This window comes from Theropithecus gelada, chromosome 14 (genome assembly GCF_003255815.1).
Source record: "Theropithecus gelada isolate Dixy chromosome 14, Tgel_1.0, whole genome shotgun sequence".
In the NCBI taxonomy this organism is placed as follows: Eukaryota; Metazoa; Chordata; class Mammalia; order Primates; family Cercopithecidae; genus Theropithecus; species Theropithecus gelada.
Window position 1 is genome coordinate 11,536,431 of NC_037682.1, and position 23,149 is coordinate 11,559,579.

The 23,149-nt window shown below is 47.8% G+C and overlaps 2 protein-coding genes across 5 annotated transcripts in view; one reads left to right on the plus strand and one right to left on the minus strand.

Annotated features, from left to right (window-relative positions):
- Nucleotides 1–1,425: 1,425 nt before the first annotated feature.
- Nucleotides 1,426–12,498, minus strand: TTC9C (tetratricopeptide repeat domain 9C). Of its 4 annotated transcripts, none has more exons than XM_025356726.1 (4): nucleotides 12,241–12,498; nucleotides 11,891–12,153; nucleotides 4,888–5,070; nucleotides 1,426–1,770 (listed from the first exon to the last, which is right to left on the minus strand). In XM_025356726.1, exons 2-4 carry the CDS (start codon nucleotides 12,126–12,128, stop codon nucleotides 1,676–1,678), a joined length of 516 nt encoding a protein of 171 aa, XP_025212511.1. In that variant the 5' UTR covers nucleotides 12,129–12,153; nucleotides 12,241–12,498; the 3' UTR covers nucleotides 1,426–1,675. The 4 variants fall into 4 exon arrangements, with proteins under 4 accessions (XP_025212511.1, XP_025212513.1, XP_025212512.1 ...); XM_025356728.1 differs by adding an exon at nucleotides 7,622–7,696 and having other exon boundaries at nucleotides 11,891–12,498; XM_025356727.1 differs by having other exon boundaries at nucleotides 12,044–12,498.
- An 838-nt stretch (nucleotides 12,499–13,336) lies between these two features.
- The window catches only part of HNRNPUL2 (heterogeneous nuclear ribonucleoprotein U like 2), a 16,232-nt gene continuing 6,419 nt past the window's right edge, over nucleotides 13,337–23,149 (plus strand). The window contains exons 1-10 of the mRNA XM_025357512.1: nucleotides 13,337–14,355; nucleotides 16,494–16,629; nucleotides 16,928–17,004; nucleotides 17,193–17,332; nucleotides 18,333–18,423; nucleotides 18,523–18,635; nucleotides 18,859–19,122; nucleotides 19,297–19,419; nucleotides 19,828–19,956; nucleotides 21,042–21,210. Coding sequence (XP_025213297.1) covers nucleotides 13,815–14,355; nucleotides 16,494–16,629; nucleotides 16,928–17,004; nucleotides 17,193–17,332; nucleotides 18,333–18,423; nucleotides 18,523–18,635; nucleotides 18,859–19,122; nucleotides 19,297–19,419; nucleotides 19,828–19,956; nucleotides 21,042–21,210 — 1,783 coding nt within the window. The 5' untranslated portion in view covers nucleotides 13,337–13,814. The remainder of the gene's footprint in view (nucleotides 14,356–16,493; nucleotides 16,630–16,927; nucleotides 17,005–17,192; nucleotides 17,333–18,332; nucleotides 18,424–18,522; nucleotides 18,636–18,858; nucleotides 19,123–19,296; nucleotides 19,420–19,827; nucleotides 19,957–21,041; nucleotides 21,211–23,149) is intronic.

Genomic DNA, 23,149 nt, shown 5'->3' on the forward strand with positions numbered 1-23,149 from the left:
GGCACTAAGCAAGAAAAGCCCTTACTCACTGTTTCTCTTTTTTTTTTTTTTGTTTGAGATGGAGTTTTGCTCTTGTTGCCCAGACTAGAGTACAGTGGAATGCGATCTCTGCTTACTGGAACTTAACATTAAAAGAAAAAGAAAAGCCGGGCACGGTGGCTCACGCCTATAATCCCAGCACTTTGGGAGGCGGGTGGATCACCTGAGGTCAGGAGTTCGCGACAAGCCTGGCCAACATGGCGAAACCCCATCTCTACTAAAAATACAAAAATTTAGCTGAGCGTGGTGGCGGCCGCTTGTCATCCATCCCAGCTACTTGGGCAGCTGAGGCAGGAGAATCGCTTGAACCCGGGAGGCAGGGGTTGCAGTGAGCCGAGATCGCGCCACTGCACTCCAGCCTGGGCAACAAGCGCGAAACTCCATCTCAAAAAAAAAAAACAATGAAAAGAAAAAAAAATTAGTTTAAACAAAATGGTTACTTTTGGCCGGGCATAGTGGCTCACACCTGTAATCCCAGCATTTTGGGAGCCTGAGGCGGGCGGATCACTTGAGGCCAGGAGTTCAAGACCAGCCTGGCCAACATGGCAAAACTATGTCTCTACTAAAAAGGAAATACAAAAAAATGAGCCGGGCATGGAGGCACATGCCTGTAATCCCAGCTGCTTGGGTGGCTCAGACACGAACCTGGGAACAGGCAGAGGCTGCAGTGAGCCGGGATGGCACTGTACTCCAGCCTGGGCGACAGAGTGAGACTGTCTCAAAAAACAAAAAGTTACTTTAATACATTTGGGCTATTTATTGAGACATGTCACTCTGTCGCCCAGGCTGGAGTGCTGTCAGAATCTTGGCTCACTGCAACCTTTGTCCCCCAGACTCAAGCAATCCTCCCACCTCAGCCTCCAGAATAGCTGGGACTACAGGTGAACACCACCAGGTCCAGCTAATCTTTGCATCTTTTTTTTTTTTTTTTTGAGACAGAGTCTTGCTCTATCACCCAGGCTGGAGTGCAATGGTGCGATCTCAGCTCACTGCAAGCTCCGTCTCCTGGGTTCATGCCATTCTCCTGCCTCAGCCTCCTGAGTAGCTGGGACTACAGGTGCCCGCCACCATGCCCGGCTAATTTTTTGTATTTTTAGTAGAGATGGGGTTTCACCGTGTTAGCTAGGATGTTCTCGATCTCCTGACCTCGTGATTTGCCTTCCTCGGCCTCCCAATGTGCTGGGATTACAGGCATGAGCCACAGTGCCCGGCCATATTTCCCATTTTGCTTTGGGCTTCTGAAAAAATAAAGGAAGACACTTCTTTCTGCCTATCCTTACTATGTCATCCTCTGCAAGCCATCGCCTCTGTATATAAGTACATTTAACAACACTGTCATGAAAAATCTATGCCAGAGATACGATTAATTCCACCCACAGCTGATGAATATTTTCTGATTATATTTCTCAAGGCAAATATCCCCAACAATAACATGTATTGAACACTATAGAAATAAACAGGATAGACAGAAAAAGACTCAGACTGTCTAAGTAGTAAAGTTTGTGCAGAACTGGAAACAAAAATCCACCTGGGTCAGAGGTATAGGGTTAATTTATCTTGCTGAGGGTCAGGTTTCTCCTTCATGCATGTTTAATAGTCCACCTAAGTTCAACTGGAGGAGCATCTTTCTTCTTTGTTAACCAAACATGCCCAGGTAGAGCTGCTTCTCTTTTCTATGGTAGCTGCTGAGTTCTGACTGTGTCAGCTGGAGGTACCGCCGGACGTTAGCATCTTGGAAGATGATGGAGAAGCAATTAGAAACAGAGTCAGTTAAGACCATAATCATACCTTGTGGCAAGAAACAATGTTAACATGCTCCCATTTTTAAATCTCTCCAAGATCTGAATATATCGCAACCATTCTATGCAATAGTAAATCTCGTTAATTAATAACATTTGGAATTGAAAAAACAATCTGTGTCCCGGGCTGGACTGGTTAATTTTTATTTATTTATTTATTTATTTATTTATTTTTGAGACAGAGTCTCACTCTGTCACCCACTTACTGCAACCTCCACCTTCTGGGTTCAAGCGATTCTCCTGCCTCAGCCTCCCGAATAGCTGAGACTACAGATGTGCGCCACCATACCCGGCTAACTTTTGTATTTTTAGTAGAGACGGGGTTTCACCATGTTGGCCAGGCTGGTCTGGAACTCCTAACCTCGTAATCCACCCGCCCTGGCCTCCCAAAGTGCTGGGATTACAGGTGTGAGTCACCACGCCTGGCCACTAGTTGCTAATTTCATAATAAAAGCAAGACTGATGAAGCAATTATTAAAATAGAGCCTCTAAAGATACTATTCGTAAAGATGGCAGGTTAATTTATGTACTTGAAGGTGAGAAACATGAACAAATGGCTTATATTTTATATCTTTATTAATTCATAATTAATGCCTTTCTCATTCATTTAGATTAGTGAGATTTTACTGCACTGCTATACATTTGGGGACTCTGCTACTAGTATCCTGTGGCTATTGTAAGCCAGAATGCAAAAAGGAGACAATTTTCAGTGCTCAACCAACCAACACAGGAATGAATCTCTCATCTGCTTCACAATATCCTTTTTGCCTTGGAAACAAAGTCCCAAATTCTCTCTCAGCAGGACTGCCCTTTTTCTAGGTCACACCTGGGGTTAGCTGAGCTAACGGATAAAAGTGGTGGATTTGTTGGCATTCACACATCCTATTCCAATCACTGGTTTTGTTGTTTGTGTGTGTGTGTGTGTGTGTGTGTGTGTGTGTGTGTGTGTGTGTGTTTTGTTTTTGTTTTTTGAGATGGAGTCTCCCTCTGTCACCCACAGGGGAGGTACCGCCGGAGGCTGGAGTGCAGTGGTGTTATCTTGGCTCACTGCAAGCTCCGCCTTCTGGGTTCATGCCATTCTCCTGCCTCAGCCTCCCAAGTAGCTGGGACTACAGGCACCTGCCACCACGTCCGGTTAATTTTTTGTATTTTTGCTAGAGACGGGGTTTCATCATGTTAGCCAGGATGGTCTCGAACTCCTGGCCTCACACTATCCGCCCACCTCGGGGTCCCAAAGTGCTGGGATTACAGGCGTGAGCCACCACGCCTGGCGTCCAATCACTCTTAAAGACCAGGAACAGAACTTGAAAAACAACACTGGTTTTTGTTTTTTTTTTTTTGAGATGGAGTCTCCCTCTGTCATCCAGGCTGGAGTGCACTGGCAGGAACTCGGCTCACTGCAAGCTCCGCTTCCCGGGTTCACACCATTCTCCTGCCTCAGCCTCCCAAGTAGCTGAGACTATAGGCACCCACTACCACGCCCGGCTAATTTTTTGTATTTTTAGTAGAGATGGGGTTTCACCGTGTTAGCCAGGATAGTCTCGATCTAACCTCGTGATTTGCCCGCCTCGGCCTCCCGAAGGGCTGGGATTACAGGTGTGAGCACTGCGTCTGGCCATGCAGGCTAATTTTTGTATTTTTATTTATTTATTTATTTATTTAATTTTATTTTTTTAAGTAGCGATGGGTTTCGCCATGTTGGCCAGGCTGGTTTTGAAATCCTGACCTCAGGTGATCTGCCTGCCTTGGCCTCCCAAAGTGCTAGGATTACAGGCGTAAACCACGGTACCCAGCCCCAACAAACAAGACTGGTTTTTTTTTTTTTTTTTGAGACGGAGTCTCGCTCTGTAGCCCAGGCTGGAGTGCAGTGGCCGGATCTCAGCTCACTGCAAGCTCTGCCTCCCGGGTTCACGCCATTCTCCGGCCTCAGCCTCCCGAGTAGCTGGGACTACAGGCGCCTGCCACCTCGCCCGGCTAGTTTTTTGTATTTCTTAGTAGAGACGGGGTTTCACCGTGTTAGCCAGGATGGTCTCGATCTCCTGACCTCGTGATCCGCCCATCTCGGCCTCCCAAAGTGCTGGGATTACAGGCAAGACTGGTTTTTTTTGTTTGTTTGTTTGTTTTGAGACAGAGTCTCATTCTTGTTGCCCAGGATCTCGGCTCACCACAACATCTGCCTCCCGGGTTCAAGCAATTCTCCTGCCTCAGCCTCCCAAGTAGCTGGGATTACAGGCGTGCGCCACCACACCCAGCTAATTTTGTATTTTTAGTAGAGACGGGGTTTCTCCATGTTGGTCAGGCTGGTCTCGAACTCCTGACCTCAGGTGATCCACCTACCTTGGCCTCCCCAAGTGCTGAGATAACAGATGTGAGCCACCCCGCCCAGCCTGCCTAAATATGTACTTATAAATAAAAGCACATTGATGTATATTAAAATAGGCATACATATATATATGAAACAGACATACCGACATATATATTGTGTGTGTCTGATTAAGCATCAACCCCCTACACATGAAACCAATAATACTGCTTTTCTGTGGATACAAGAACATAAGAGTAGAAAAAGGTCTGTTCGGCCGGGCGCGGTGGCTCAAGCCTGTAATCCCAGCACTTTGGGAGGCCGAGACGGGCGGATCACGAGGTCAGGAGATCGAGACCATCCTGGCTAACACGGTGAAACCCCGTCTCTACTAAAAAATACAAAAAACTAGCCGGGCGAGGTGGCGGCGCCTGTGGTCCCAGCTACTCGGGAGGCTGAGGCAGGAGAATAGCGGGAACCCGGGGGGCGGAGCTTGCAGTGAGCTGAGATCTGGCCACTGCACTCCAGCCTGGGCGACAGAGCGAGACTCCGTCTCAAAAAAAAAAAAAAAAAAAAAAAAGAAAAAGGTCTGTTCATCGTATACTTTTTCAGTTTGAATTCTCAACCATGTGAATGTATTACTTATTGAAAATAATACATTGGCAAAGTAAAATAAAATCCCCTTTCCACAGATCCACCCTAGCAAGACAATTTTGTCTTTACCATTTCAAAGCCCTTCTCCCTTACCTTTAGGCTGCCTATTGACGGCAGCCAGGAGGTAGTGGCGGGCCTGGTCATAGTCCTGCAGATGGAAAAAGGCCACTCCGGCCCGATACAAGGCCTTGGCATTATCAGGCTGTCGTTCCAGGACTTTCTGACTATATTCTCTCACTCGTTCGTAGTTCACGGGCTCCATCTGAAGGAGACAGGCTAATGGGCCAAATGAAAAGAGAGAAGAGGGAGGAGGGTTCGTTACACCAGGTTCCACTGGCCAGCTCAAGGCAGTACCAAACAGGGTGGTAACAATGACATTCAGTCAACAAATGCTAAAGTGTCTCCCATATGCCAGACACTCTTCTACACACTGGGGATGCAGCAGTGAATAAAAGCTTCACATATCAGCCCGGTGCAGGGGCTCATGACTGTAATCCCAGCACTTTGGGAGGCCAAGGCGGGCAGATCATCTGAGGTCGGGAGTTCAAGATCAGCCTGACCAACATGGAGAAACCCCATCTCTACTGAAAATAAAAATTAGCTAGGTGTGGTGGCGCATGCCTGTCCAGCTACTCGGGAGGGTGAGGCAGGACAATCGCTTGGACCTGGGAGATGGAGGTTTCGGGGAGCCGAGATTGTGCCATTGCACTCCAGCCAAGGGAACAACAGTGAAACTTCATCTCAAAAAAAAAAAAAAAAACAAAACTTCACATTATCTTGTAATCTACTTCAATATTTACTGATTTTCTGCTACACATTTAGTACTGAGTTAGACCTGGCTATAAAGCTGATAACAACATACTTTAAAATTTATTTAAAACTGGCCGGGTGCGGTGGCTCAAGCCTGTAATCCCAGCACTTTGGGAGGCCGAGACGGGCGGATCACAAGGTCAGGAGATCGAGACCATCCTGGCTAACACGGTGAAACCCCGTCTCTACTAAAAAATACAAAAAACTAGCCGGGCGAGGTGGCGGGCGCCTGTAGTCCCAGCTACTCGGGAGGCTGAGGCAGGAGAATGGCATAAACCCAGGAGGCAGAGCTTGCAGCGAGCTGAGATCCGGCCACTGCACTCCAGTCTGGGCGACAGAGCGAGACTCCGTCTCCTCACAAAAAAAAAAAAAAAAAAAAAAAAAAAAATTTATTTAAAACTCTGGGCTGAGCATGGTGGCTCATGCCTGTAATCCCAGCACTTTGGGAGACTAAGGTAGGAGATTCGCTTGAGCCCAGGGGTTCAAGACCAGCCTGGGCAGCCTGGGCAACATAGTGAGACCTTCCCCTGCCCCCTTTTTTTGGCAGGGTATTCACTGCAGTGTTATAACAAGTGTATCCCGGATAACAAATGTATTCTTTATTGTTATTTTTTTAAGACAGAGTCTCACTCATCAGCCAGGCTGGAGTGCAGTGGCGTGATCTGCAACCTCCACCTCCCAGGTTCAACCAAGTCTTCTGCCTCAGCCTCCCGAGTAGCTGGGATTACAGACATGTGCCAACATATCCAGCTAATTTTTGTGTTTTTAGTACAGATGGGGTTTCACCATGTTGGCCAGGCTGTTCTCGAACTCCTGACCTCAAGGGATCGGCCCACTTTGGCCTCCCAAAGTACTGGGATTACAGGCATGAGCCACTATGCCCAGCTGAGACCCTATTTTTTTTTTTTTTTTGAGACGGAGCCTCGCTCTGGCGCCCAGGCTGGAGTGCAATGGCACGATCTCAGCTCACTGCAACTCTGCCTCCCAGATTCAAGCAATTCTCCCACCTCAGCTTTCAAGTAGCTGGGATTACAGGCACACACCACCATGCCCGGCTAATTTTTGTATTTTTGTAGAGATGGGATTTCGCCATGTTGGCCAGGCTGGTCTTGAACTCCTGACCTCAGGTGATTCACTCGTCTCAGCCTCCCAAAGTGCTGGGATTATAGACATGAGCCACCCTGCCCAGCCCCCCATTATTATTACTATTTTTTGAGATGGAGTGTCGCTCTGTCGCCCAGGCTGGAGTGCAGAAGCGTGATCTTGGCTCACTGTAACCTCTGCCTCCCGGGTTCAAGAGATTCTTCTGCTTCACCCTCCTGAGTAACTATGATTATAGGCGCTCACCACCATGCCTGGCTAATTTTCGTATTTTTAGTAGAGACGGGATTTCACCATGTTGGTCAGGCTGGTCTCCAACTCCTGACCTTGTGATCCGCCTGCCTCGGCCTCCCAAAGTGCTGGGATTACAGGCATGAGCCACCGTGCCTGGCCCCATTAACTTTTTATATGAAATTAGAATGCAGTGAGCCGAGATTGTACCACTGCACTCCAGCCTGGGCTACAGAGCGAGGCTCCATTTTAAAAAGAAAAAAAAAAAATTAGATAAATTACAATTTTTTAAAACACAAATTTATCTTCATTGTATCTCTTCTACCCAAGGCTCTATGTTCTGTATCCCCCATTTCACCACAGTTCTTGTACTGCAGCTTTGTTAATAATGGTTGCCATTAATTGTGTGAGGAAATGGCAAGCACTGTGCTATGTGCTTGATATACACTGTCTTGTTTAATCTTCGCATCTACACAATTACATAGGTGTTACTATCTTCATTTAGTGGATGAAGAAATCAAGACTCAGAGAAGTAACTTGTCCGAGATCTTATAGCTTCTAGGTGGAATGAATATGAAATTTGAATGAAGCGTTCTCTAACTCCAAAATCATGATTCTCAGTAACAATCCAGTATATAACTTCACTATTCTCTTGGATGACTTAATGGGACCTTGAAATACAAACCTGCGGAGAAGCCAATTCAGGTCAATGTTCTGCCTTTTGATGATTAAGAAGGGAAACACATTCCCTATTTCACAACTGTGGGAATTAAACATAGTATTATGAAATCACGGTGCTGAGAAAGACCAAGAATCAGCACTGCTGAGCACATTAAAGGGCCTGTGCTGATGTCTGTATCCCTTCTACAACACCCCCACCAAGTGGTCATATGGTTTATACTTAGCTATTTCCCCAGAGATCAACCAATCTATCACCCTTGCTCATTAATTCAACAACCAGTTCTTGTGCACTGACCATGTGCCAGGCACTGAGCTAGAAGCAGAGAATAAGAGGAGCAAGGCAGTCATCTTGATGATTAAAGAGGTTGAGGCCAGGTGCAGTGGCTCATGCCTGTAATCCCAGTACTTTGGGAGGCTGAGGCAGGTTGATCACTTGAGGTCAGGAGTTCGAAACCAGCCTGGCCAACATGGTGAAACCCCATCTCTACTAAAAATACAAAGAAATTAGCTGGGTTTGGTGGCGGGCGCCTGTAATCCCAGCTACTTGGAAGGCTGAGGCAGGAGAATCGCTTGAACCTGGCAGGCGGAGGTTGCAATGAGCCAAGATTATGCCACTGCACTCTAGCCTGGTTGACAGAGTGAAACTCTGTCTCAAAAAAAGAAAAGAAAAGAAAAAGAAAAAGTGGAGGAATACACAAGAAACAAGTAAATGAATTTGTTTGTTTGTTTTTAGACAGTCTCCCTCTGTTACCCAGGCTGGAGTGCACTGGCGCGACCTTGGCTCACTGCAACCTCCACCTCCTAGGTTCAAACAATTCTCCTGCCTCAGCTTCTCAAGTAGCTGGGACTACAGGCACCCACCAACACAACCAGCTAATTTAAAAAATATTTTTAGTAGAGACGGGGTTTCACCATGTTAGCCAGGATGGTCTCCATCTCCTGACCTTGTGATCTGGCCGTCATGGCCTCCCAAAGTGCTGGGATTACAGGCGTGAGCCACCACACCCGGCACAAGTAAATTAAGTTTTAAAAGTGCTTTAAGAGGCTGGGCACAGTGGCTCACACCTGTAATGCCAGCACTTTGGAGGCCAAGGCTCATGAGGTCAGGAGATCGAGACCATCCTGGCTAATATGGTGAAACCCCGTCTCTACTAAAAATACAAAAAAGTAGCCGGGCGTGGTGGCAGATGCCTGTAGTCCCAGCTACTCGGGAGGCTGAGGCAAGGGAATGGTGTGAAACCAGAAGGCAGAGCTTGCAGTGAGCCAGAATCACACCACTGACTCCAGCCTGGGTGACAGAGCGAGACTTGGTCTGGAAAAAAAAAAAAAAGAATTGCTTTAAGAAAAATAAAACTACGCTGGGACAGAGAATGAATGAAGTCAGAGTGCTGTTTGCTTATGGAAGATGTTTTGGTGGGAGGAATGTGGGGGACAGAGTCTTGCTTGCTGTGTCGCCCAGGTTGGAGGGCAGTGGCCCAATCTTGGCTCACTGCAGCCTAGACCTCCCATGCTCAAGACATTGGCCCACCTCAGTCTCCAGAACAGCTGGGACTACCCCAGTACGCATAACCAAGCCTGGCTAACTTTTGTGACTTTTTGTAGAGACAGGGTTGCGCCACGTTTCCCAGGCTGGTCTTGAACTCCTTGGCCTACCAAGGTGTTGGGATTCCAGACGTGAGCCACTGCGCCCTGCGCCCAACTCAGAAGGCTTCTGTTTTTTTATTTTTATTTTTTTTGAGACGGAGTCTCACTGTGTTGCCAGGCTGGAGGGCACGATCTCAGCTCACCGCAACCACCGACTCCCCTGGTTCAAGCGATTCTCCTGCCTCAGCCTCCTGAGTAGCTGGGATCACAGGCACGTGCCACCATGCCCAGCTAATTTTTGTATTTTTAGTAGAGACGCGGTTTCACCGTGTTGTCCAGGATGGTCTCGATCTCCTGACCTCATCATTCACCTACCGCAGCCTCCCAAAGTGCTGGGATTACAGGCATGAGCCACCACGCCCGGCCGACAGAAGGCTTCTCTAAGGAAGCAACTTTTGAGTCCAAATCTGGCTAAGTGTCATTCAAGGGACAGGGCATTCTAGCTGGAAAGACAGCCTACAAAACGTGAAGGTGGAAATGTACTTTGGGCATTAAGTGTATAAAAGGGCCAGTTCGGGAAGGGCATGGTGGCTCACACCCGTAATCCCAACACTTTGGGAGGCCAAGGCGGGTGGATCACCTGAAGTCAGGAGCTCGAGACCAGCCTGGACAACTGGCAAAACCCCGTCTCTACTAAAAATACAAAAATTAGCCGGGTGTAGTGGCAGGCGCCTATGATCCCAGCTACTTGGGAGGCTGAGGCAGGAGAATTGCTTGAATTCAGAAAGCAGAGCTTGCAGTGAGCCGAGATCACACCACTGCACTCTAGCCTGAGCAACAGAGTGCGACACTGTCTCAAAAAAATAAATAAATAAATAAATAATAATAATAATAAATAAGGCCAGGCGTGGTGGCTCACGCCTGTAATCCCAGCACTTTGGGAGGCCGAGGTGGGCGGATCACCTGAGGTTGGGAGTTCCAGACCAGTGTGACCAACATGGAGAAACCCCATCGCTACTAAAAATACAAAATTAGCAGGGCGTGGTGCCATATGCCTGTAATCCCAGTTACTCGGGAGGCTGAGGCAGGAGAATTGCTTGAACCTGGGAGGCGGAGGTTGTGGGGAGCCAAGATGGTGCCATTGCACTCCAGCCTGGTCAACAAGAGCAAAACTCAGTCTCAAAAAAAAATAAAAAAATAAAAGAGCTAGCTGGTGCTGGGACCAAGGTGAGTTTGGATTTTCTCATAAGTGTGATGAGATGCCAATGGGGTGTTTTAGGCAGTGACATGATCTGATTTCCTCATCTGTAAAATGGGGATAATCCTTGCAGTTTTGTGAAGATGGCAGACATCTGTAAATGACTGCCCAACATGTTATAGGCACTCAATAAATAAAAATTATTGGGCCGGGTACGGTGGCTCATGCCTGTAATTCCAGCACTTTGGGAGGCCGAGGTAAGCGAATCGCCTGAGGTCAGGAGTCCAAACACGGTTCGCTAACATGGTTGGCTAACATGGTGAAACCCCATTTCTACTAAAAATACAAAAAATTAGCCGGGCGTGGTGGCACACGCCTGTATCCCAGCTACTCCAGAGGCTGAGGCAGGAGAATCGTTTGAATCTGGGAGGAGGAGGTTGCAGTGAGCTGAGATCGTGCCATTGCACCCCAGCTTGGGCAACAAGAGGGAAACCCTTCTCAAAAAAAAAAAAAAAAAAAGAAAAAAAAGAAAAATGAGGAAAAGTTATACGACCTACTTTAAACTTAATATTAAAATAAGGGACATTTAATACTTGTGAAACACGTTCATTGCTTCAGCTGGTGGTTTAGATATTAAATGTCCCTTAAATAAACAATGGCCTGACCTTAGGTATAGTTTTGTCCTATAGCCTGCAAAATTCCCTAAAGCTATCAGCAATAACCAGAAGGCTGTTAGAAATGCAAACTGGGGCTGGGTACGGTGGCTCACGCATGTAAACCCAGCACTTTGGGAGGTGGAAGCGCGTGGATTACCTGAGGTCAGGAGTTCAAGACCAGCCTGATTAATATTATGAAACCCCATCTCTACTAAAAATACAAAAATTAGGTGTGGTGGCGCATGCCTGTAATCCCAGCTACTCGGGAAGCTGAGGCAGGAGAATCGCTTGAACCCGGGAGGCAGAGGTTTCGGTGAGCCGAAATCACGCCATTGCACTCCAGCCTGGGCAACAAGAGCGAAACTCCGTCTCAAAAAAAAAAAAAAAAAAAAAATTAGCTGGGTGTGGTGGCGGGCGCCTGTAGTCCCAGCTACTCGGGAGGCTGAGGCAGGAGAATTGCTTGAACCCGGGAGGCGGAGGCTGCAGTGAGCCCAGATCGTGCCAGTGCACTCCAGCCTGGGCGACAGAGCGAGACTCCATTCCAAAAAAAAAAGAAAGAAAGAAATGCAAACTGGTAGGCCCCACGTCAGACCCATCGAACCTCTGGGGATGGGGCCTAGGAAGTTGTGTTTTAACAAACTCTCCAGGTGAAGTCGGAGAAGCCCTGCTCTATGGCAACTTAATTAGAGCCCCACAGATTGGCAGATTATTTTAACTCATGGCAGAATAAATGGATGACAGTTAAAAAAAAGTCAGCGGTTTTTTTTCCCCAATGTTCACAGATGTTCATGTTCCTGTCTTAATGCTCTCTAGCCCCCTTTAGCCCCGTTCTTACCAGCTAGATTGTTGTAGCAGTCAGTCTGGGTGGTATGCAGTATGTTTTCTTGTTCAGGCGTGAGGGCCGGGCCCTGAGGTCCGAGATTAGGTAATGGAGAGGGCAGACTCGGATCCAGACCCCGCAGCTGAAGCAGAGCTCGATGGTACCTACTCACAGCATCTCGGTACTTCCCTTCCCGGTAGCGCTGGTTCCCTTCCTCCTTGTACAGCTGAGCCTCCTGCAGACGCTTCTCCATAACTGTCGCCCAGGGTTCTTGGGAAATTGCTAAGTGAAGGAGCAATTGAAGCTCTAGGGTTGGGAACAAAATAATTGACTGTAGTAGCCAATTCAAGAAGGCAGGAAATTACTCTTCTTCCTGGAGGGTCCCCCAACAGGGACCTGCGGTTTCCTTGTTTCTACTCACAGCCCCACCTCTCCTTTCTGCAGTCTTTTTCTCCAGAAGTGCAGGCAAGTAGTTAGGAAGGGGATGTGGGAATAATGAAGCCAAACATTAAGGGACTTCCTAAAAAGACGATGGGGGCGGGGGGTGTGGAGACTTTCCGAAAAACTCAAGTGACGCCCTACTCAGAAATTGTTACGGGCGTGAGAACGCCGGGCACACTGGCTTCCGCCTTTCTTTCGGACCCGCCCCCCGACCTGGAAGTAGAAGGGAGTGGGTGGGACTAGTGCTAAAAGTCCGGAGGCTTGAAGCAATTCCAACTCTTCTTCCTTATTCAGCAATCATTTATCTGTTGACGTCAGTAATATAAACTGGGAAACCGAGGTGAACCACCACCAAGGGAGACTGAGGTGTCCACATAAGCGTCACAGCTGCAAGCCCACCCAACGCCGCGACCAGTTCCTCGCCCTCAGCAGATGCCCAAGCCTGGAACTCTCCCAGGCTTCGGTTTACCGGCGGGAGCACGTCAGAAATGCGGACAATTTGGTATCGTAAAGGGTGGCGAGCATTGCGCCACATCGCCCAATCAGAAGAGGCTCCGGAAAAATAATCCCGCAGAAACGACTCCGCCTCCTCAGCGAACCAAACGGGGCGGGGGGGGGGGGGAAATCCCCTGGCAGCTTCGCCAATTGGAAAAATCCGGACGATCATGGATGACCAATCGGAACGGCAAATGACGATTCAAGTTGTCCAATAAGAGAAAAAGGGCGGGGTCAAGGCCTCAGTTGCTGGGTAGAAGCTGAGGCATTGCGAAAAAAGGAGGGCCCGTGATTACTGTATTTCTTGGTTCTGGGCAGTCCTTTTGCTTCCTAGCCAGAAACACAATTGCTAGTAGGCTTACATGTTGCAACACATTCTCTTTTGACTTTTTTTGTCGTTACTGCTGCAAGACAGACAGTAGGAAAAAGAGGCTGGCGACCCCTAAGACGCCTCAGCAATTGGAAGTGAGACGGAAGTAACAGTAGTGGGAGGGGCAATGGCATCAGGGAGCTCCGCGCGGCTGCGCAGAACCCCCCAGCTGGAAGTACAGAAAGACCGGCGCGCACACGCTTCCGTGCTACGAGGCACTTGAGCCGCAGCCAGCCTTGCCCGTCTTGGACTCCACTGCGGCTGCGCGGTAAAAGCACCGGCGGCGATTGGCCCGGGGACGCCAGGAGGCGGGAGGAAGCGGGAGGAACTCCGTCGTCCTCCGCGCGCGCCTGTCCGTGGCTGGGGAACCGAAGGCCTGGAGGGGAAACAGCTCCCCGCGGCGTTGTTTTGGGCTCCGTGAGCCGAAAGGGGGAGGGGAGAGGAAGCAGAAGCAAACACTGCGCAGTGGGACCGTGCGCGGCCTCCGCTCCTGCGTGCGTGCGCTCGCTCGCGCGGGCTTAGTGCTGGCGCGTGAGGCGGAGGCGGGCGGCGGCGGCGGCGCCTGCGCGGTCGGACTCGGTCGACGGTTCGCAGGGGAGGAGGCGGCGGGAGGCGGAGGAGGCGGCGGCGGCGATGGAGGTGAAGCGGCTGAAAGTGACCGAGCTGCGGTCAGAGCTGCAGCGGCGGGGCCTGGACTCGCGCGGCCTCAAAGTGGATCTGGCGCAGCGGCTGCAGGAGGCGCTGGACGCCGAGATGCTCGAGGACGAGGCCGGCGGCGGCGGGGCCGGGCCCGGCGGGGCCTGCAAGGCGGAGCCTCGGCCTGTGGCCGCGTCGGGCGGCGGCCCGGGCGGGGAGGAGGAGGAGGACGAAGAGGAGGAGGAGGAGGAGGACGAGGAGGCGCTGCTTGAGGACGAGGACGAGGAGCCACCCCCTACTCAGGCCTTGGGTCAGGCCGCGCAGCCGCCGCCGGAGCCCCCGGAGGCGGCAGCCATGGAGGCCGCGGCCGAGCCAGATGCTTCCGAGAAGCCGGTGGAAACCACGGTCGGGTCAGGCGGGGTAAATGGTGGCGAAGAGCAGGGCCCCGGCAAGGGGGAGGAAGACGAACCCGAGGAACGGAGCGGGGACGAGACGCCGGGATCCGAGGTGCCGGGTGACAAGGCCGCCGAGGAACAGGGTGAGGAGCTGGCAGCCGAGCCCGGCTCCAACCTGCCGGCTGCTCCCCTGATCTAGCACCCCGCCCTGCACCGCGGGGTCCGAGTCCTTGCTTTCGCTTGCCTCAAAGTGCCATCTGATGGAATGCCTTTCATTCTCTACCTACCTTTCTGAGGGGTTAGGCCGCCTCTCGTGGTCCTACTCTTTGCAGGAGGAAGGTTCCTGCCTAACTTGGTTCCTTGGTGATAGTGGATGGCAGTGAGTGATTTTGTATGCGAACTGCTTGTGAGCTACCTGTGGAACAGTCTCCCACGGTGCTTGTTATATTTTTGTTAGTTGAGAACGTGCTAAGCAATTGGGGATTACACGGAGAACTAGGCCCACGGTTAGAGGGTCAGGCCTTTGGGCTACCTGTTAATTTTTTCACCGTAAAAATGTTAAGCGAAAATCGAAGTCCGTCAAAGTCCGCTCAGTTAAAAGCATGTTACCAGAGCTTGAGCCAGAGAATCTGAAAATCCAACTTTGCTCTTTTTTGAGCTGTAGGGGAGAGCTTCTAGTGTAACACTGTCGAGTTTAATAGTTAACCAGTGAAGAGAAAACGTTAATCATGTGCATTTAGAGTTAGTTAACGTTACTTGGCTAGGGTTTTTATCTTGCTTGGATTATGATTACATTTTAATTCTCCCACTGAGTCCGTGGATGGGCATGTTTGTAGATTTGCTGAATACCTGGTGCTAGCCTTTTACATTTCAGGTCCCTCGTTTCCTGACTGGTAATGATTGAGGTGCTGGTGGGTCCGTTGAGTAAGCTTGTGGAAGAGTGTGTTGTAGAATTGCCCCAGGGAGTTAGTGACCTTTCTCCTTTCTTTTGAAGTGATTGGATGATTACAACTGATCCATAACACTATGTCAGAGTAGGGAGGATAAGTCTTACTATAAGGTGGGTGGCCTTAGTTCTTTTGTTAGTCATTTTTTTAGGCCACTAACCGAGAGTCTGAACCCATTGTACAACAATCACGTGCAACTTGCAGATTGTTTGTCCTGTGTCCTGGAACAAAAATCCCATTACATAACCTTTGACTTATGTGTATCCTAAAGAGCAGATAAAAATATTGAAGGATAGGCTGGGTGTGGTGGCTCACGCCTGTAATCCCAGCACTTTGGGAGGCCAGGCGGGTGGATCACCTGAGGTCAGGAGTTCGAGACCAGGCTGGCTAACATGGTGAAACCCTGTCTCTAGTAAAAATACAAAAAATTAGCCGGTCGTGATGGCGGGTGCCTGTAATCCCAACTTCTTGGGAGACTGAGGCGGGAGAATGGCTTGAACCCGGGAGGCAGAGGTTGCAGTGAGCCGAGATCACAAGACTGCACTCCAGCCTGGGCACGACAGAACAAGACTCCATCTCAAAAATATATATATTGAAGGATAAAAGATTTTTAAAGAAATTATTATTAAAAACCTTAGCGTTGCAAAATGCAAAAGCCTAGGGAAAAATTCCAGGGTTTTTCCTCTAGTAGAGAATGTTGCTAAATGTACACCACCACCTTTCTGCCCCAAATTATGTGTAGTATAGATGAGGTATTATTTATGGATCTCTTATGACTTAGTGGTTTGCTCTTACAACTTTCAGTAGAAGTCCCTGGTAAAAATACAACTATGTTTAATGCACTTGAGTCCATTTGGCTGTGCATTTCAAAGCAGGAAAGGGAAAAGAAAAATTGAGGCTTCTCTGTATCATGAAGTTGTGGAAAAGTGTTACAAAATACGTATTAACTGCCTACCTTAAGTCTAGATCTGACAAGAGTCAAATTAGCCTTTGAAGTTTTTTTAGAGACCTAGGGGATATTTTTTATGTCATATTGTTGGGGAAATCTGCAAGTTTGACCTGATTTAAGTGGATAAATTTAGAATGCAAAAATTGTCCAATTTTTATCTACTGCTTGACTGTAATTAGCCCATGTCCCTTTTTTAAAAAATAAAATAAAATCACAGCCAATGACAGAAAGATGATCTTTAGAAATAAAATGTTCTGTGAATGTAGTGGGAATAACCTAGTTGTTTTGATCAGACAGATTCTCAGATTCCCTGTTAGTGTCTATTCTGAGCTTATTCTACACTCCAGTATGAAAACTGCTGATTTTCTTTCCCTCGTTTTTGTAGGAGATGACCAAGATAGTGAAAAGTCAAAACCAGCAGGCTCAGATGGTGAGCGGCGGGGGGTAAAGAGACAGCGGGATGAGAAGGATGAACATGGCCGAGCTTACTATGAATTCCGAGAGGAGGCTTACCACAGCCGGTGAGGGAAACAGTCCCTTTCCTTGAAGGGAGTGTCTGCTCTGATTTTGGTATACCTGGTATTGACTGGAGAGACTGGAAGGAGGGTGGATTCAAAATGGAATAGGTTTTTATACGCATGAGTTTTAGATTGCATCTACCATGGAAACTCCTATTGCCCTTTCTCATTTATTGAAAAAAGCTGTCTGCTGGGATTTGATATTCACTGATAGTTTAAAATGGACATAATGTCATACACACACCTCTCAAAGAAGAGGACTTTGTTTACATTGTGTTTCTTTTTTATCTTACATATATAGCTCAAAGTCTCCACTGCCTCCTGAAGAAGAGGCAAAAGATGAGGAGGAGGATCAAACTCTTGTGAACCTGGACACGTGTATGTATAAGGCAGACAGATTGTGGTTTTTAACTAATCTCCTAAAAGTGATTTTGGAGATTAAAACTTCATAGCCTATAAATTCTATGAGACTTTGTATCCACTTCAACAACTGGCTACACTTGTGCTCTGTTGGTGGCTTACAAGTATTGGACATTGGAGTAAACTGATTGCTTCTTTCTTTACAGATACCTCGGATCTGCATTTTCAAGTGAGCAAAGACCGCTATGGAGGGCAGCCCCTTTTCTCAGAGAAGTTCCCCACCCTTTGGTCTGGGGCAAGGAGTACTTACGGAGTGACAAAGGGAAAAGTCTGCTTTGAGGCAAAGGTAGCTCATTAAGACCATTCATTCATTTTTTTTTTTTTTTTTTTTGAGACGGAGTCTCGCCGTGTCGCCCAGGCTGGAGTGCAGTGGCGCGATCTCGGCTCACTGCAAGCTCCGCCTCCCGGGTTCACGCCATTCTCCCGCCTCAGCCTCCGAGTAGCTGGGACTACAGGCGCCCGCCACCACGCCCGGCTAGTTTTTTGTATTTTTAGTAGAGACGGGGTTTCACCATGTTAGCCAGGATGGTCTCGATCTCCTGACCTCGTGATCCACCCGCCTCGGCCTCCCAAAGTGCTGGGATTACAGGCTTGAGCCACCGCGCCCGGCCGCCATTCATTCATTTATTCCTGGATAGTTACAGTTCTTAGGGAGAAAAAAAAGATTATTATTATTATTATTATTATTTTTTTTTTTTTTGAGACGGAGTTTCGCTCTTGTTACCCAGGCTGGAGTCCAATGGCACCATCTCGGCTTACCACAGCCTCTGCCTCCCAGGTTCAAGTGATTCTCCTGCCTCAGCCTCTCAAGTAGCAGCTAGGATTACAGGCATGCACCACCACACCCGGCTAATTTTGTATTCTTAGTAGAGATGGGGTTTCTCCATGTTGGTCAGGCTGGTCTTGAACTCCCGAGCTCAGGTGATCCGCCCGCCTTGGCCTCCCAAAGTGGTGGGATTATAGGCGTGAGCTACCACACCTGGCCGAGGAACAAAGATTTTTTTTAAAAGACCTTTCATTTATTCATTAAACTACTACCTATGTATACTGGACTTCTGTCCAATCAGGCTTTTATTAGTGCAGGTAGGTAAAAGCACTGTGCTTTAACAAGAACCTTAGTTTCAGCAACCAAGAAATTGATCCCTGTGGCTTTCAGTTCAGTGACTGTTATTCTGATGTTGAGATAATTGTCGTTTTCAGTTTGTATAAAAATCGTGTCTTTCTAACTCCGAGTTTGCTACTCAGTTGGTCACAATATCTAATAGTTCCCTTTCTGACTTGGCCAGGTAACCCAGAATCTCCCAATGAAAGAAGGCTGCACGGAGGTCTCTCTCCTTCGAGTTGGGTGGTCTGTTGATTTTTCCCGTCCACAGCTTGGTAAGGTTATTTCTTTAACTTCTTCATTAGTGTTTACTACCATATTGCTTACTCTGTGGCAAGTCCAGATGTAGGTAACTAATTTGTTGACTGTTATAGGTGAAGATGAATTCTCTTACGGTTTCGATGGACGAGGACTCAAGGCAGAAAATGGACAGTTTGAGGAATTTGGCCAGACTTTTGGGGAGAATGATGTTATTGGCTGCTTTGCTGTGAGTGCTCCTGAAAGTCGCGGGTCATAACAAGGAGTGGATAGAGGGCACTGGGAATTCACTGTGCTTCCCATCAACTATTGGCTTTTATGCATATGATGCGTGGCTCACTTAGTCTGTGTGAAATTGTGCAGCAGTCTGTGTGAAAAAAGATTAAATTGTAAAGTTTAATCAACCTGAAGCCTTGTCAGCCAATAAGTGCTCTTGTCCTTTGTCATTGTAGAATTTTGAGACTGAAGAAGTAGAACTTTCCTTCTCCAAGAATGGAGAAGACCTAGGTGTGGCGTTCTGGATCAACAAGGAATCCCTGGCAGACCGGGCCCTTCTACCCCATGTCCTCTGCAAAAATTGTGTTGTAGAATTAAACTTTGGTCAGAAGGAGGAGCCCTTCTTCCCACCACCAGAAGAGTTTGTGTTCATTCATGCTGTGCCTGTTGAGGAGCGTGTGCGCACTGCAGTCCCTCCCAAGACCATAGAGGAATGTGAGGTATGCCAAACAGTATACAAACACTGAGGTTGTATGCTTTGCAGAGGTGGGTGCATATGCTCTCCCAGGTCTCAGAGCATTACCAAACAGGAATGGGAGAATGTTCTTAAATTGGATTTGATAAACATGACCCTCACTTATCTTTCATTATATTTCTGGTTCTGTGTTTTGCAGGTTATTCTGATGGTGGGACTACCGGGATCTGGAAAGACCCAGTGGGCACTGAAATACGCAAAAGAAAACCCTGAGAAAAGATATAATGTCCTGGGAGCTGAGACTGTGCTCAATCAAATGAGGGTTAGTTGCTGTTGGGGATATTTGTCAGATACAGTATTTGCTCTTCAGATACCAAGAGACTCTTATAACCTATCTTTAATGGAGAGTTAGTTTCAGGTGTCTGAGAACAAGGGTCCCATAAATAGAGAAATGAGATTTTTCTTTCTATGTGTTTTAGGTGGGTTTATTTTTGTTTTTCTTTGCTGTGTTGTCACATTTCTGAAAGCACATAAGATCTGAAATACATCCAGGTTAAGACTGGAAATGACTACTGCAGGAAATGGACAACATTCACAGCACTGAAGAACAGGAATAGAATGATATCATAGATTTCAGTATTTGAAGAGGTGACATGTACCAGTGACTCTTGGGCTCTAACTTGATATATAACTTGTGTGTTTTTTTTTCACCACTTCTCAAACTAATCAGATGAAGGGGCTCGAGGAGCCAGAGATGGACCCCAAAAGCCGAGACCTTTTAGTTCAGCAAGCCTCCCAGTGCCTTAGTAAGCTGGTCCAGATTGCTTCCCGGACAAAGAGGAACTTTATTCTTGATCAGGTATTAAACTGATAAAATTGCCTAGAGTCAATGTGGGGTGTGTATATAAAGAGAGACTGAATTAAGGAACAGAATCAGCTTACCTAATTATGATCATCTGGTTGTATGTTAATGGTTGCAATGTTTTTTGAACTCAGGGGTACCCCTGATTAGTGTTTTTACCTGAAAATATATGGACCCAGGCTCTAAAACATGTAATAAAAACAATGGAAAGAGTTGGAACTCATTTGAATTCCTGGCTCCACCACATTCTGGTTTGTAATTTGGATAAGTCCTTTATCCTCTCTGAACCTCAGTTTCCCTGATGAGCAAAACAGGATAATACCTGTCATGTAGTTTGAAAAGTTAAAGAAGATCATGTGTATTGATCCCTCATCTCATGTCTTCTGAGTTACCAAAGATACTGAGTCTTTTTTTTTTTTTTTGGAGATGGGGTCTCGCTCTGTTGCCCAGGCCGGAGTGCAGTGGCGCGATCTCGGCTCGCTGCAAGCTCCACCTCCCAGGTTCGCACTATTCTCCTGCCTCAGCCTCCGGAGTAGCTAGGACTACTGGCGCCCGCCACCATGCCTGGCTAATTTTTTGTATTTTTAGTAGAGACAGGGTTTCACCGTGTTAGCCAGGTTGGTCTTGATTTCCTGACCTCATGATCCACCTGCCTCAGCCTCCCAAAGTGCTGGGATTACAGGATTACAGGCTTGAGCCATCGCACCCGGCCTTTTTTGTTTTTTTGAAGATGGAATATTGCTCAGCCACCACACAGGCTGGAGTGCAGTGGTGCAATCTCGGCTCACTGCAACCACCATCTCCCGGGTTCAAGCGATTCTCCCGTCTCAGTCTCCCGAGTAGCTGGGATTACAGCACCCGCCATCATGCCCAGTTAATTTCTGTATTTTAGTAGAGATGAGGTTTCACCATGTTGGCCAGGCTGGTCTTGAACTCCTGACCTGAGATGATCTGCCCACCTTGGCCTCCCAAAGTGCTAGGATTACAGGCGTGAGCCACTGTGCCTGGCTGATACTGATTCTTTTGGTTAAATTTGAGTGATAATTTTCTTCCAAAACATCAGTTATTCCTCCTGTTCTTAGTGTAATGTGTACAATTCTGGCCAACGGCGGAAGCTATTACTGTTCAAGACTTTTTCTCGGAAAGTGGTGGTGGTTGTCCCTAATGAGGAAGACTGGAAGAAGAGGCTGGAATTGAGGAAGGAAGTAGAGGGAGATGATGTGCCTGAATCTATAATGCTGGAGATGAAAGGTGGGTGTCTTAGTCCATTTTCTGCTGCTATAACAGAATATCACAGACTTTGTAATTTACAAATGTAATAGAGGTTTATTTCCCTCATGGTTCTGGAGGCTGGGAAGTCCACGAGCACAGCACTGGTATCTGATGAGGTCCTTTTTGCTGCATCATTCCGTGGCAGGAGGGCAAAAGGCAAGAGGGCAAATGTGAGAGAACTTACTTTTATAACAAAGCCGCTCTCACAATAACGGCATTAATCTATTCATGAGGATGGAACCCTCAAGACCAGCTCACATTAAAAGTCCCACCCTTTCAACACTGCTCATTGGGGATTAAGTTTCCAACACTTGTACTTTGGTGGGACATAACTCAAACCATAGCAGTGGGCTAAAATTGTACAAGTTAAAGAGATTTTATCCCTGGTCAGTGCACACCTTATTGAAGCCTCTTAGCACCTGGAGTGACACTCTACATCTAAAATATAAATCTAAAGAGGAACTTAATGGTTACAAGCACTTGTAGGTGAATGAATGAGCAGAGAGAAGCAGTAACCCCTTGACTCATTGTTTTCTTGGTTTGTTTTGGTTTGGTTTGGTTTGGTTTTGAGACAGAGTGTCACCCTGTTGCCCAGCTTGGAGTGCAGTGGTGTGATCTCAGCTCACTGCAACATCTACCTCCTGGGTTCAAGCGATCCTCTTGCTTCAGCCTCCCAAGTAGCTGAGATTACAAGCATGTGCCACCATGCCTAGCTAATTTTTGTGTTTTTAGTAGAGACGGTGTTTCATCATATTGCCCAGGCTGGTCTTGGAACTCCTGACTTCAGTTGATTTGCCTGCCTTGGTCTCCCAAAGTGCTGAGATTACAGGCATAAGCCGCTGCACCCAGCCGCCTTGACTCGTTTTGAAAAAGATACAGAAAGGGAAATAGTGAGCCGGGCACGGTGACTGATGTCTCTAATCCCAGCACTTTGGGAGGCTGAGGCTGGTGGATCACAAGGTCAGGAGCTCACGAGCAGCCTAACCAAGATGGTGGAACCCTGTCTTTACTAAAAATACAAAAAAAATTAGTCAAGCATGGTGGTGGGCACTTGTAATCACAGCTACTTGGGAGGCTGAGGCAGAGAATTGCTTGAACCCGGGAAGTGGAGGTTGTAGTGAGCTGAGATTGTGCCACTGCACTCCAGCCTGAACAGAGGGAGACTCCCATCTCAAAAAAAAAAAAAGAAGAAAGGAAAATAGTGACCGTAGGGTGATTTAAACTCAACGGAGAGGCTTCTGTGAATCAGTTATTTGTTAAGTAAATATTTCTGGTACATCTACTGTTTGTCTACATTTCTTTTTTTTTTTTTTTTTTTTTTTTTTTTTTTTGAGACGGAGTCTCGCTCTGTCGCCCAGGCTGGAGTGCAGTGGCCAGATCTCAGCTCACTGCAAGCTCCGCCTCCCGGGTTCCCGCTATTCTCCTGCCTCAGCCTCCCGAGTAGCTGGGACCACAGGCGCCGCCACCTCGCCCGGCTAATTTTTTGTGTTTTTAGTGGAGACGGGGTTTCGCCGTGTTAGCCAGGATGGTCTCGATCTCCTGACCTTGTGATCCGCCCGTCTTGGCCTCCCAAAGTGCTGGGATTACAGGCTTGAGCCACCGCGCCCAGCCTGTCTACATTTCTTACTCTGCTTTTTTTTTTTTTTTTTTATTGAGATGGAGTCCTGCTCTGTCGCCCAGGCTGGAGTGCAGTGGCTGGATCTCAGCTCACTGCAAGCACCGCCTCCCGGGTTTACGCCATTCTCCTGCCTCAGCCTCCCGAGTAGCTGGGACTACAGGCGCCCGCCACCTCGCCCGGCTAGTTTTTTTTTTTGTATTTTTAGTAGAGACAGGGTTTCACCGTATTAGCCAGGATGGTCTCGATCTCCTGACCTCGTGATCCACCCGTCTCGGCCTCCCAAAGTGCTGGGATTACAGG

What these genes read in the sequence shown, in the direction of transcription:
- TTC9C (XM_025356726.1), bottom strand. Translation starts at nt 12,128, where the DNA reads ATGGAGAAGCGTCTGCAGGAGGCTCAGCTGTACAAGGAGGAAGGGAAC. An exon ending in CTGCTACAACAATCTAGCTG is followed by an intron (nt 5,071 to 11,890) that starts GTAAGAACGGGG and finishes TTGGCCCATTAG; the next exon opens with CCTGTCTCCTTCAGATGGAG. An exon ending in CGTCAATAGGCAGCCTAAAG is followed by an intron (nt 1,771 to 4,887) that starts GTAAGGGAGAAG and finishes TCATCTTCCAAG; the next exon opens with ATGCTAACGTCCGGCGGTAC.